Source organism: Herpailurus yagouaroundi, unplaced genomic scaffold (genome assembly GCF_014898765.1).
Source record: "Herpailurus yagouaroundi ecotype Mexico unplaced genomic scaffold, PumYag 189, whole genome shotgun sequence".
NCBI classification, from domain to species: Eukaryota; Metazoa; Chordata; class Mammalia; order Carnivora; family Felidae; genus Herpailurus; species Herpailurus yagouaroundi.
The window spans coordinates 11755544-11766597 of record NW_024412420.1 but is presented as its reverse complement, the minus strand read 5'-3'; the positions used below and the strand labels follow the sequence as shown (position 1 = coordinate 11766597).

Below are 11054 nucleotides of genomic sequence, written 5' to 3'. Positions count from 1 at the left end.
GAATGAAGGCTCAGGTCCAAGGTCATGTGTCTAACTGCGTAAGACGCCCGGTCATCTCTCCCACGCCTTTTTCTGCAGCTTCCACCTTGGCCGCCATTTTGTGAGGGAGGTTATGGAACCTCTGAGCCCCGCCGACTCTATGGTTGAGCATTTCGGGGATCGACCATTCGGAAGCCAGATCTCGGAGGAAAACCCCGCCTTCACCCGCAGGGAGGCGGGAACTGCCACGAAGCTCCTGTGGAGAGAGAGGAAGAAGCTGCGGAAAGCCAATAAGAAAGGAGGACTTGAGGACGCTAGCCAATAGGGATGCGGGGGGATTGCGGCCAATGAGAGTGGTGGGACCTCGGGACACGTGGGTGGGGGAGCTGGACGCTGAGACCTAGAGCTAAAGCTGGGAGGTGAGTCAGTCACCTTGAGCGGGGCAAGCGCTGTGGTCCGAGCAGGGGCAGCGGGGCAGTGGGAGTGCAGGTGACTTGGGGCCGGAAGCCAGCGATTGGCAGGGGTGTGGGCTGGGCTGTGCGAAAGGGCGTTTGCCCCCACGGCCGGGAGAAGCGATGGGCGTCTATATCCTTAACTATTAATGTTAATTCCCAACGGTAATGAGCGATTAACTGTCCCCACTAAGGCGGGCCGAGGACAGCTGTGTAAAATGGGCAAGACTCTGCACGGCACCTACCCAGTAGCTGCCTCCAAGTCTTCCCGGGGGACCATCCTCTTTAGCAACATTTCCTTCCTGGGGTTCGGGCCTTTTTCCTCTACTGAAGATCTCCGTGACCTTCCTTTGCAGATCCTTTCGCGCTATCCTCTGACCTCTAATGCCCTCCTCATCTGGGGCACGGTGCAAGGAACAACGTGGTCCAGGGAGGACGGGCGGGGTGTAGGAGACGACCGAAGGGCGCCACTATAAGCAAACGACTAGGTTGCCAATGAATCTTTTTTTCCTCTGCAGAGTGAGAAAATGCAGACCACCGGGGCACTACTCATTCCTTCTGCTCTGGTAAGCTGCGGCTCCGGTGTGATCTGTAGTGCCCGATGTGGGAGCCATCGATGCTTAATGAATGAACTGAGAGGAGCTTGACATCCTGATGATGTTGGCTCTCTGGGGAGGCCGTAGTGATGCAGTTAACCCCTGTTTATTGAGACCTGTACACCAATCTTTCTTGGCTTTGGAATGTGATCTGAGTCTGGATATGACCTTTACCCCCATTCTGGCTTGGCCATAGCCGGATAGCCCACGGAGGCAGTCATTCTCAACTTCGGCTGCGTGTTGGAATCATCTGAGGAGCTTTAAAAAATCCTGATGGCCAGGCTACACCCTATGGTGGTGGAATCCATGCATCTGTATTTTTTAGAACTCCCCAGGTGATTCTCATGTTCAGCCATGTTTGAGAACCACTGCCTTCCACTGAAATATTTCAAGAAAGCCACGTTACAGAGGGCTCTGCTTAGATGGTTGTTTCAGGAGCCTCACCAGGCTTCCTGGCCCAGTCCATTCAGGGAGTGTAACAGTGAGTACACTTCAACAAAATAAGATTTCCCCCTTCTGATTCTTTGGTGATCTGGCTCCAAACCCTCCTACCCGGTTTGATGTTAGTGTGGGTTCTTGTTCCCTTCTGACATACCGACAAGGGCTGTGCCCATGGAAGTGAACTTTGGTACCTGCTTTTAAATGGGAAAGTTGCCACTGCCAACTACACCTGGGTCTCAGGGCAGCGGTCTCTGGTGCAGGCCTATCCGGCAGGAACAGGAATACATTAATTGACCTTGAAATATATTGGGCTTTTTTCCTGTTGGTAATTGTAGTTGTTTTTGACAGAAGTTCGGCGTGTGGGTTTTTCTGTACCCCTTGCTTGATCTGGAGCATGTGTCTTTCACTTTGCAGATCCGCTGTTGTACCAGGGATCTCATCCGGCCTGTGTCTGCATCCTTCTTGAGTAGGTCAGAGATCCCATCTAAACAGGTAAAGGAATATGGGCCCTCTTATAAATTTGCCCAGGGGCACCTGGCTGGCTCAGACGGTGGAGCATGTGACTCTTTATCACAGGGTTGTACGTTTGACAACGTCCCTACGACGGGTGTAGAGATTACTTAAAAATAAAATCTTGAGAGGGGCGCCTGGGTGGCTCAGTCGGTTAAGCTTCCGACTTCGGCTCAGGTCGTGATCTCACAGTTCGTGAGTTCGAGCCCTGCGTTGGGCTCTGTGCTGACAGCTCAGAGCCTGGAGCCTGCTTCACGTTCTATGTCTCCCTCTCTCTCTGCCCCTTCCCTGCTCATGCTGTGTCTCTCTCTGTCTCAAAAATAAATAAACATTAAAAAAATAAATAAAAATAAATAAAATAAAATCTTGGGAAATAATTTCTCCAGAGAGGGGTTCTTCAGGATAGTGGACTGCGGGCCAAAGGGGGAGGACAGACAACCCATGGTGCCTTAACAGTTCTGAGTGCCCCAAGGGGAGAGCACCAGAGGTGAGAAGTTTGCAAAAGTGAGGAGGTCTCCCTGGCCCCTGGTCTGAAAATGGGCCCCAAGACTAATTCCCGGCATGCCCTGCAACCTGGGCAGGCTATACCTGCCAGGCAGTTTGCCAACGGTTTCGGGGCCCCGGTAGGTCGGGTCGGGATGGAGTCAGCCACCTGTCCTTAGGCCTCACTACCTTTCCTTCCCGACTTGCCCCTCTAGCCGTCCTACCGCAGCTCCCCGCTCCAGGTGGCCCGGCGGGAGTTCCAGACCAGTGTCATCTCCCGGGACATTGACACAGCAGCCAAGTTTATTGGCGCCGGGGCTGCCACAGTTGGTGTGGCTGGCTCAGGGGCTGGCATCGGAACAGTGTTTGGCAGCCTGATCATTGGCTATGCCAGGTAAGATGGGGGGTGGCCTAGAGCATCTCCTAACAAATGCCACCCTGTCTGGGAGAGGCCTCAGTGGGAGCTCCCACTAGCTTGGGGGGGATTTCATCGACCTCCTTCTCTCCAGGGATCTCCGAATTAGAATTTAAATACATTTCCAGCCTGACTCATTTAAACTTAACCTTGTTGGCACGCTGCTTCCCTGTCTAGATCCCCAGGATATAGACAGGCTAGGCCCTTTCCCAGTTTCAGCAGCCCCCAGTCACCTAACTGACGCGTGTCCTCTCTCCCTCCCCTCTTCCTCTCCCCTTGGCTGGCATCGATCTCTTGTCCCTGGCAGGAACCCGTCTCTCAAGCAGCAACTCTTCTCCTATGCCATTCTGGGCTTTGCCCTGTCTGAGGCCATGGGGCTCTTCTGTTTGATGGTCGCCTTCCTCATCCTCTTCGCCATGTGAGGTTCCACGAGGGTCGCTCACCCGTCCCTGCTGCTTGGACTTCAGGCCGTGCCTGGTGCTGGAGTGTGCTAAGCTTTACCATTAAACACAACGTTTCTGTAAACCCATATGCCTGCGCCTCTCTCCTTTGCCCCTCGGGGGGGGGGGGGGGGGGGGGGGGGGCGTGGGGGAAAGGAGGGACAGGGCAGCGGGATCGGGTCACCAGTTGGTGGTTTGGAACTCCCCAGGGCTGAGAAATAGCACTGCAGTGATGTAAGAACATGGAGGGTTCCCTTCGCTCCCCGGAGGGAGCACGGACTTGTCTGAGTGATTGGTGCTTGTTTTTCCCTTCAAAAATTTTTTTTTTTTTTTAATTTTTTTTTTTTCAACGCTTATTTATTTTTGGGACAGAGAGAGACAGAGCATGAACGGGGGAGGGGCAGAGAGAGAGGGAGACACAGAATCGGAAACAGGCTCCAGGCTCTGAGCCATCAGCCCAGAGCCTGACGCGGGGCTCGAACTCACGGACCGCGAGATCGTGACCTGGCTGAAGTCGGACGCTTAACCGACTGCGCCACCCAGGCGCCCCTCCCTTCAAATTTAATACAACAATAGGTCACCCTTTGGAGGGGCCTAATTTGCACCAAGGTCTCATCCAAGTGTTTTACGAGTGTGTCAGCCACCCTAGAATTCTAGGTACAGTGGTTATACCTGTTTGGCACATGAGGGGACCGAGGCTTAGGGAAGCACAGCGTAACGCGTCCAGTGTGACAGAGCTGGTAAGTGGAAGAACTGGGGAGCCCACCTCAGGCCTTTAACCCTTTAACTGCCTGTGTTGTCCCCTCTGTTTTCACTGTGGCCACACGATGAAGGTGGCACAGACAGGGAAACCGTCCCAAAGAAGTTACAGAGGCCCGTTGGAAAGAAATGGAGGGCGGCCTCCTGGCTGCGTTTAGCCCTGCTTGTACGTTTCATTTTCATTCTCAGTTAGCCTTCTTTGAGTGTCTGAACATTCCGGGAGGTACAGTCCCTTTTCTTGGAGAATTTACAATCTTAGCCTTGGGAGGGGTAAGAAGGGTGAGGTTTTTTTTTTGTTTGTTGTTTGGTTTTGTTGGGATTTTTTTTTTTTTTTTGGTTGGTTGGTTGGTTGGTTTTTGGTTGAACCAACTAACAAATTGCTTAGAGAGCCTTGTGCCCATCTTTATCTCAGCCTGTGCCCAGCAGGCTTCCCCAGCTTGGCTAACGTGGGGCTGACAGCCCAGCTGGTAAGTCCACAGCGGCTGCTTCCATTAGCTACAGCCCGAGCAAAACGTACCACGCTTTGTCTCCAATTGGATGGCTTCTAAAGGAGTAAAAGTGGGGTCCGCTTGTGAAAACCCTATCCCTCAACTTAACTCACAACTTGGGGGAGACAGTGAAACCAAGAATATCCCTAATTAACGTCAAGAACACCTTCTTAGCTGAAGGGCAGCTAGCAAAGAGGGTTAAAGACCAAAAACTGTGAGTTTAATAAGAATGGATTGAATTGATCTGCAAAGAACAATCCTCAAGTGGTAAATAAACACCCTCCTAGTTGTCCCGGGGAAGGCAAGGAAATCTAAGGTCCTGCCCTTAAGGAGTTTGGGGCCTGAAGAGAGTCCTTAAACCATGAACAGTATTGCAGGACCGTGAAGAGTAAACGGTACTGCACGTTGAATACCTGGGTATGAAAGCCACGTGCTAGGGGTGCCTGGGTGGCTCGGTTGAGCGGCCGACTTCGGCTCAGGTCATGATCTCACGGTCCGTGAGTTCAAGCCCCGCGTTGGGCTCTGTGCTGACAGCTCGGAGCCTGGAGCCTGTTTCAGATTCTGTGTCTCCCTCTCTCTGACCCTCCCCCATTCATGCTCTGTCTCTCTCTGTCTCAAAAATAAATAAACGTTAACAAAATTAAAAAAAAAATCACATCATAAAAAAAAAAAAAGAAAGCCACGTGCTATAGATGAGGAAAAGCAAGGAAGCTAGTGTTGTAATAACATCAGCTAACGTTTGAGGACCTGTATGTCTGGCATAGTGCTAAGCACTTTCTGTGAATGGCTTCCAACATCCCTATGAAATAAGTCATTTGGTGGGTAAGGAAAAAGAAAGGCAGGTGTGGGGACCTGTGAAAGGCACGCAGCAGATTAGTGAAGCCGGAATTCAAATTCCAGAACCCAGGCTCTTAGCACTGTGCCGATTCCTCTAAGCTTCACAGAAGTTCACCGACCTGCTCCGTATCACACACAGCAGGCCATGGATTCCAGTCCGGGCCCCTCTAAGATTCATTCAACAAGCGATGGTCGGCTACCGCAGGGTTTCTCAACCTTGGCACGTCTGGGGCCAGACGATTCATTGTTGTGGTGGGTTGTCCTGCTTTGGCCCTCTTAGCCTCTTTCCCTTAAGTAATTCTCTCAAGGTTGTCCACAGCAAGCCAGTGACAGACCCTGAAGCGGAGCCCAGGAATCTCCAAGCAAAAGACAAGGAATGGAACTAAGGTCGAACTGGCTGCCGAGGTGTCCCCAAGGGAGCAATGGATTAACTGGTAATGTTATGAAAATGGAACGGAGTAACCCTTTGGGATGTCAGGCTGGCATCCTTGCCAGGTCGCTACGCTCTAATGGTAATCAAGGCGTGGCCTCCAGGGAAGATGGTTTTTGCCAAGGGGCTGGCGGGAATTTACCTTGGTCATCGGCTCCAAACAGCCTTGGAATCGCTGGACTTACGAGTCTAAATCAGCCAAGTTGAGAAGGTAGTTGGTGGACCTGTGGAACCCTAGAGAATCAGGGGAGAATGCTTCCCCAACCTGTAGCAAGGCTAGTCAGTCCATTACCAATGAGATTCTTTAGTCTATGGTCCATGGGTGGAGCCATTTTGCTTAGTGCAAAATATTGGTAAGTAGACACAGAGGTGTATTGAGAGAGGACCCATTATGTTCATTATATTCATTATATTCTCAAGAGAGGTAGTGACCACTACCTTAAAAGTTCAGCATGGGGGCGCCTGGGTGGCGCAGTCGGTTAAGCGTCCGACTTCAGCCAGGTCACGATCTCGCTCGCGGTCTGTGAGTTCGAGCCCCGCGTCGGGCTCTGGGCTGATGGCTCAGAGCCTGGAGCCTGTTTCCAATTCTGTGTCTCCCTCTCTCTCTGCCCCTCCCCCGTTCATGCTCTGTCTCTCTCTGTCCCAAAAATAAATAAACGTTGAAAAAAAAAAAAAGTTCAGCATGGATTTGGGAGTCAGAGGGGAGTGCAAACGCCATCCCTGCCACTTCCTAACTGGGTGGTTCACTCCCCTGAGACTCAATTTCCTCATCTCTAAAATGGGGATGAGGACAATTCATGGTGGTTGGGACAACCACGTGAGCTAATACAAGTAAACACATACAAAAAACAATTTAATATAGCTATTATTACTTAGAAGCCTCAAACCGCCAGTCCAAGTTCTGAGTTTTCCTTTTAGTCCAGGGTTTATGACCTGGATGGGAGCTCTTAGTCTATCCCTGGCATCGAGCCCAAGACCAAAGGCCGGGGGCCCTGTAGGGAAAGGACTGCTCCGGAGGGGCACAGGACTTTGGGGAAGGGAGGAGAAGGATCTTCATGATTTATCTTTTTCAGACAGGGTGGAGTGACCTGAACTCTAAGGACACTCGCTGGCCTCTGTCCTTGGGGGAGGACACTTGCCTTGAGGTCATGAGCAAGGTGCTACCAAATTTTGTTGCACTAAGAGATGGCTCGGTGCAGGGCACTCTCCAGTGCTTGGATCCAAATTCAGGTGGGAAGATGGCTTAGTTGGTCATCTATCCCCAGAGGACATGGGAGAAGCTTCAGAAGGCACACGCCTGCCCTCTGGCCACGTTGCCAGAAAAGCCGCCAGGTGTTTTCTTACAAAAGTCGGTCAACGCTGGACGAAGTAATGCCAGCTTGAAACATTCTGCTAGCCTCTTCCTGGCCCTTCTCGTCCCCAGCTTAGAGGCTTCCTGGAGTTCCCCCTGGTAAGTGGTGAGCTGGTCCTTTAAGCAGCTGCCATGCTCTACAGCCCGGTCAGGCCTTGACTTGAAGATTCATTGTGCAAGCTTGGCCCAGCCCCTTGGAAAGAAAATGGAGGAGGGGGGGAGGAAGGAGGGAGAATTCTAGAGATCATTCATGGCCGGGGAGGAGGCCAACTGGCTACCGTGGCCTCATTTCCTCTCTGTCCCCAGGTCTGCAGCAGTTACTAGTTCCTAGAGATACGGGATGGGTGCCCCATGTTTTCTGCCCTCGATTATGTCATATGCAGTAGCTAGACAGATGAGTAACCAAACCACTGAAGTAAAAAGTAGGTGCTATAATAAAGGCATGAATTACTCCCGAGGATGGAGTAATTGTAAATGACTAGTTAATAGTAATAATAATACGCCTGGAGGTGGTAAGGTTTGGCAGAGAACGTAGTATTTCAACCTGCCTCGAAGATGAGTAAGAATAAGTTAATAATTATTGAACATTCACTCCGGCCAGGTATGGTGCACATTCATTCTCACATCATCTCTGCTTTATAGCTACTGTCATGTTACCAATATTACTGATGAGGGACAGAGGCTCGGAGTTTCGAAAACTAGGATTTCCCCTGGTGGAGTAGAGGGGAAGAGTATTCCAGATAGAGAAACTATGAGCAAAGGGGCGCCTGGGTGGCTCAGTCGGTGAAGCGTCCGACTTCGGCTCAGGTCATGATCTTGCGGTTCGTGAGTTTAAGCGGGCTCTGCGATGACAGCTTGGAGCCCGGAGCCCGCTTCGGATTCTGTGTCTCCCTCTCTCTCTGGCCCTTCCCTTCTCAAGCTCTCTCTCTCAAAATAAATAAACATTAAAAAATTAAAAAAAAAAAATATGAGCAAAGGCCTGGAGGAGAGACGGTACATGGGCAAATGGGAGGCTAATTATTTGGACGGTGCTTGCCACTCTACAAAACATTTCTGGGATTGTCACACATCATCCTCAGAAAAGCTCTGAGAGGTAGGAATCCTCACCATCCTCTGGATGCAGAAATAGACTCAAAAGAGGATATGTGCAGAGTGGTACAGATGAAGAGCTGGGCTCTCTTTCCTCTGGATCTAAGGTAAATGTTTTCCGTCCATTGAAAACAACAGTCCGGTAGTAAGGAGGGGACCACACCGAGGAACCCTCTCACCCCGTGGGCCAACTTCAGGCCTCTGCAGTCTGGAGCCGTGGAGTAATGGAGTATTGTTTTTCTTGGTGTGAGATTATCAGCGAGTCGACTTTTGACCATCTTCCTAAATAAACAATACCCAAACAAAATTCCAGAATCCTCCAAACATGAATAAAACATAATCCGAATAGGCAATAGATGCACACAGTGGTTAGAACTTTTTCTCTGGAGGGGCAGCTGGGGGGCTCAGTTGGGTGACTCTTGATTTCGGCTCACATCACGATCTCACGGTTCATGGGTTCAAGCCTTGCCCGGGGCTCCACTCGGGTAGAGCCTGCTTGGGATTCTCTCTCTGCCCCTTCCCCACTCTCATGCGCGCGCGCGCGCACACACACACACACACACACACACACACACACACACTCTCTCTCTCTCTCTCTCTCTCAAAATAAATACATTAAAAAAAAAAAAAAAAAAAACTTTTTCTCTGGAGTCAGACAGATTTGGCTTACAGCCCCAAATCTGTTGCTTGCTCTCAGCGTGACTTGTGTGAAGTGACAGAACCTCTGTAAGCCTCTGTTTGTCCATCTATCAGAAGGGACTAATAATAGTACTTCATAGAGTCGTTGAAAGGAATAAATAAGACAAGGTATACAAAGTACTTGGCACATATTAAGCACTCAATAAATGTCAGCTAAAGAAACAAACGTCGAGCCTCAATAAACGTTCGCCATTATCATGCAAGTCCATGGTCCCTTACTGGAAAATTCACGACACAGTGAAAACTGGACTTCTCTTCTAAAAAACAAGCCGGGCGGCTAAATATAATAGAGTGCGGCTAGTTGTTTCGCTTGTATGAATATTCATACACTTTGCTGTCGAAATACCAATGTTGTTACTGGGTGCTGCTCCAGACCTTCCTGGGAGCGTTACTCTAAATTCTGAAACACATCTGGCCAAGGGTGTCCCGATAAGACTATGAGCCTGTGTTCTTGCCAGGGAGACAAGGGAAAGCTTTTTTTAGAAGGCTTCTGTTTTTCTTAGTCCATAGTATGGTCTTTCACCTTACATGTCTCAGGGGTCTTGAGGAAGCCTCCCAGAATTTAAACTCACAGTCCCTTGATTCCTGTGTCTTCAAGGACTTGTGGGAAGGAAAAAAACCAGACACGAGCTTGGAGTCAGGAGGCCTGATTTTTCTTCCTTTTACCAAGCTTCTCTAGGTCTGTTTCGTTATTCCTATGGCAACGCCTAGCAACAGTGCCTGGCATTTAGTAGCCCCTCCATAAATGTATACTGGATACACTCAAATGCGGGTTTTTCACTCGCAGGCTCGGATTCCTTCCTCTTGGTCCTGTTGCACGCCGGGGGCAATGGCAGCCTGCCCTCCGTGGGTGAAGGTGCGGGGAGCAAGGATAAATTAGAGGTTTTCAGACAGTAAACGAGCCCTCAGCAAGTCGGCTCATCTAGTCGAAGCTCCCCCAAGGAAGCTGGATCCCCAGTTCTATCCCACGGACACAACCGAGGGTCCCTCCCGCTAAGGGTGGGGAGAGGATCCTTCCTTCCTCCTCTTGTCACACTTGAAAATAAAATATTCCACGGCACTGGGCTCTCGGCCGCACCTCGACGTCCCGGCACGCCTCAGATCCTCCTCCCACAAAGCGGGGGACCGACGCAGGCCAGTAGCCCTGGCGGAGCCGGCTTGCTCCCACCCCCTCTCGCCCTGGAGGACCGTGGGTGGACGCTCTTGCAGAACGCCTCTCGCTGGTCGGGCGGGGGTGGGCGGAGCCAGCGCCGCCCGGGCTGTGGAAGCGGAGGGTGGGGACACTCTGGCCCGGCTCTCGGTGGTGCGGGAGCGGGAGGGAGCAGCGGCCGCTCTGGTCGGCGGACGTGCTGCCGAGCAGTCCCGGAAGCGAAGCAGCGATGGCGGAGAGTCCAACTGAGGAGGCGGCGACGGCGACGGCGGGCGCCGGGGCGGCAGGCCCCGGGGCGAGCGGCGTCGCCGGTGTTGTTGGCGTTAGCGGCAGCGGGTTCGGGCCGCCTTTCCTGCCGGATGTGTGGGCGGCGGCGGCGGCAGCGGGCGGGGCCGGGGGGCCGGGGAGCGGCCTGGCTCCGCTGCCCGGGCTCCCGCCCTCGGCCGCTGCCCACGGGGCCGCGCTGCTTAGCCACTGGGACCCCACACTCAGCTCCGACTGGGACGGCGAGCGAACCGCGCCGCAGTGTCTACTTCGGATCAAGCGGTGAGCCGGGGTTTTTCCTCCCCCAGCCCCGAGCTCCGGGGCTCGACCTTCCCCGCCCCCGCTTTTACCCCCTACCCCCCCCCCCGCCCCGCCGCCCGCTGCCTCCGCGCTTCCCTCGCGGCGGCCCAGCTCCAAGGCCCACGTCTTGCCAGCCCGGAACGTCGCGATCCAAGTCCCCTCTTCCCCCGCCCGCAGCTCCACACGTACCAAACCCCTCCTCGAGTGCCCAGGTCCGACCCCGCCCCTCGGCTCCCTCCCTTGAGCCCTTCGTCTCTGTGCCCCATACCCTCCCCCATACCTCCCGCCCGAAACCCGACCCTTTCGCGCTTCAGCAACACCCCCTCCCGTCTTCCGCGCCGCCTCTCTCCCCCCTTCCCCACCCCTGCCTC

At 52.7% G+C, this 11054-nt stretch overlaps 2 protein-coding genes across 3 annotated transcripts in view; both read left to right on the top strand.

Moving 5' to 3' along the window:
* The first annotated feature begins 320 nt into the window (after positions 1-320).
* On the top strand, positions 321-3405 carry ATP5MC1 (ATP synthase membrane subunit c locus 1). Of its 2 annotated transcripts, none has more exons than XM_040497264.1 (5): positions 321-398; positions 950-997; positions 1883-1960; positions 2677-2855; positions 3184-3405. In XM_040497264.1, exons 2-5 carry the CDS (start codon positions 959-961, stop codon positions 3296-3298), a joined length of 411 nt encoding a protein of 136 aa, XP_040353198.1. In that variant the 5' UTR covers positions 321-398; positions 950-958; the 3' UTR covers positions 3299-3405. The 2 variants fall into 2 exon arrangements, with proteins under 2 accessions (XP_040353198.1, XP_040353197.1); XM_040497263.1 differs by having other exon boundaries at positions 358-468.
* A 6832-nt stretch (positions 3406-10237) lies between these two features.
* The window catches only part of UBE2Z (ubiquitin conjugating enzyme E2 Z), a 14947-nt gene continuing 14130 nt past the window's right edge, over positions 10238-11054 (top strand). The window contains exon 1 of the mRNA XM_040497259.1: positions 10238-10665. Within this exon, the coding sequence (XP_040353193.1) occupies positions 10349-10665 (317 nt within the window). The 5' untranslated portion in view covers positions 10238-10348. The remainder of the gene's footprint in view (positions 10666-11054) is intronic.

Bases quoted from the DNA above. Each gene is read 5' to 3' on its own strand.
- ATP5MC1 (XM_040497264.1), top strand. From the start codon at position 959: ATGCAGACCACCGGGGCACTACTCATTCCTTCTGCTCTG. The intron at 998-1,882 runs GTAAGCTGCGGC...TTCACTTTGCAG, and splicing joins TACTCATTCCTTCTGCTCTG to ATCCGCTGTTGTACCAGGGA. The intron at 1,961-2,676 runs GTAAAGGAATAT...TTGCCCCTCTAG, and splicing joins CAGAGATCCCATCTAAACAG to CCGTCCTACCGCAGCTCCCC.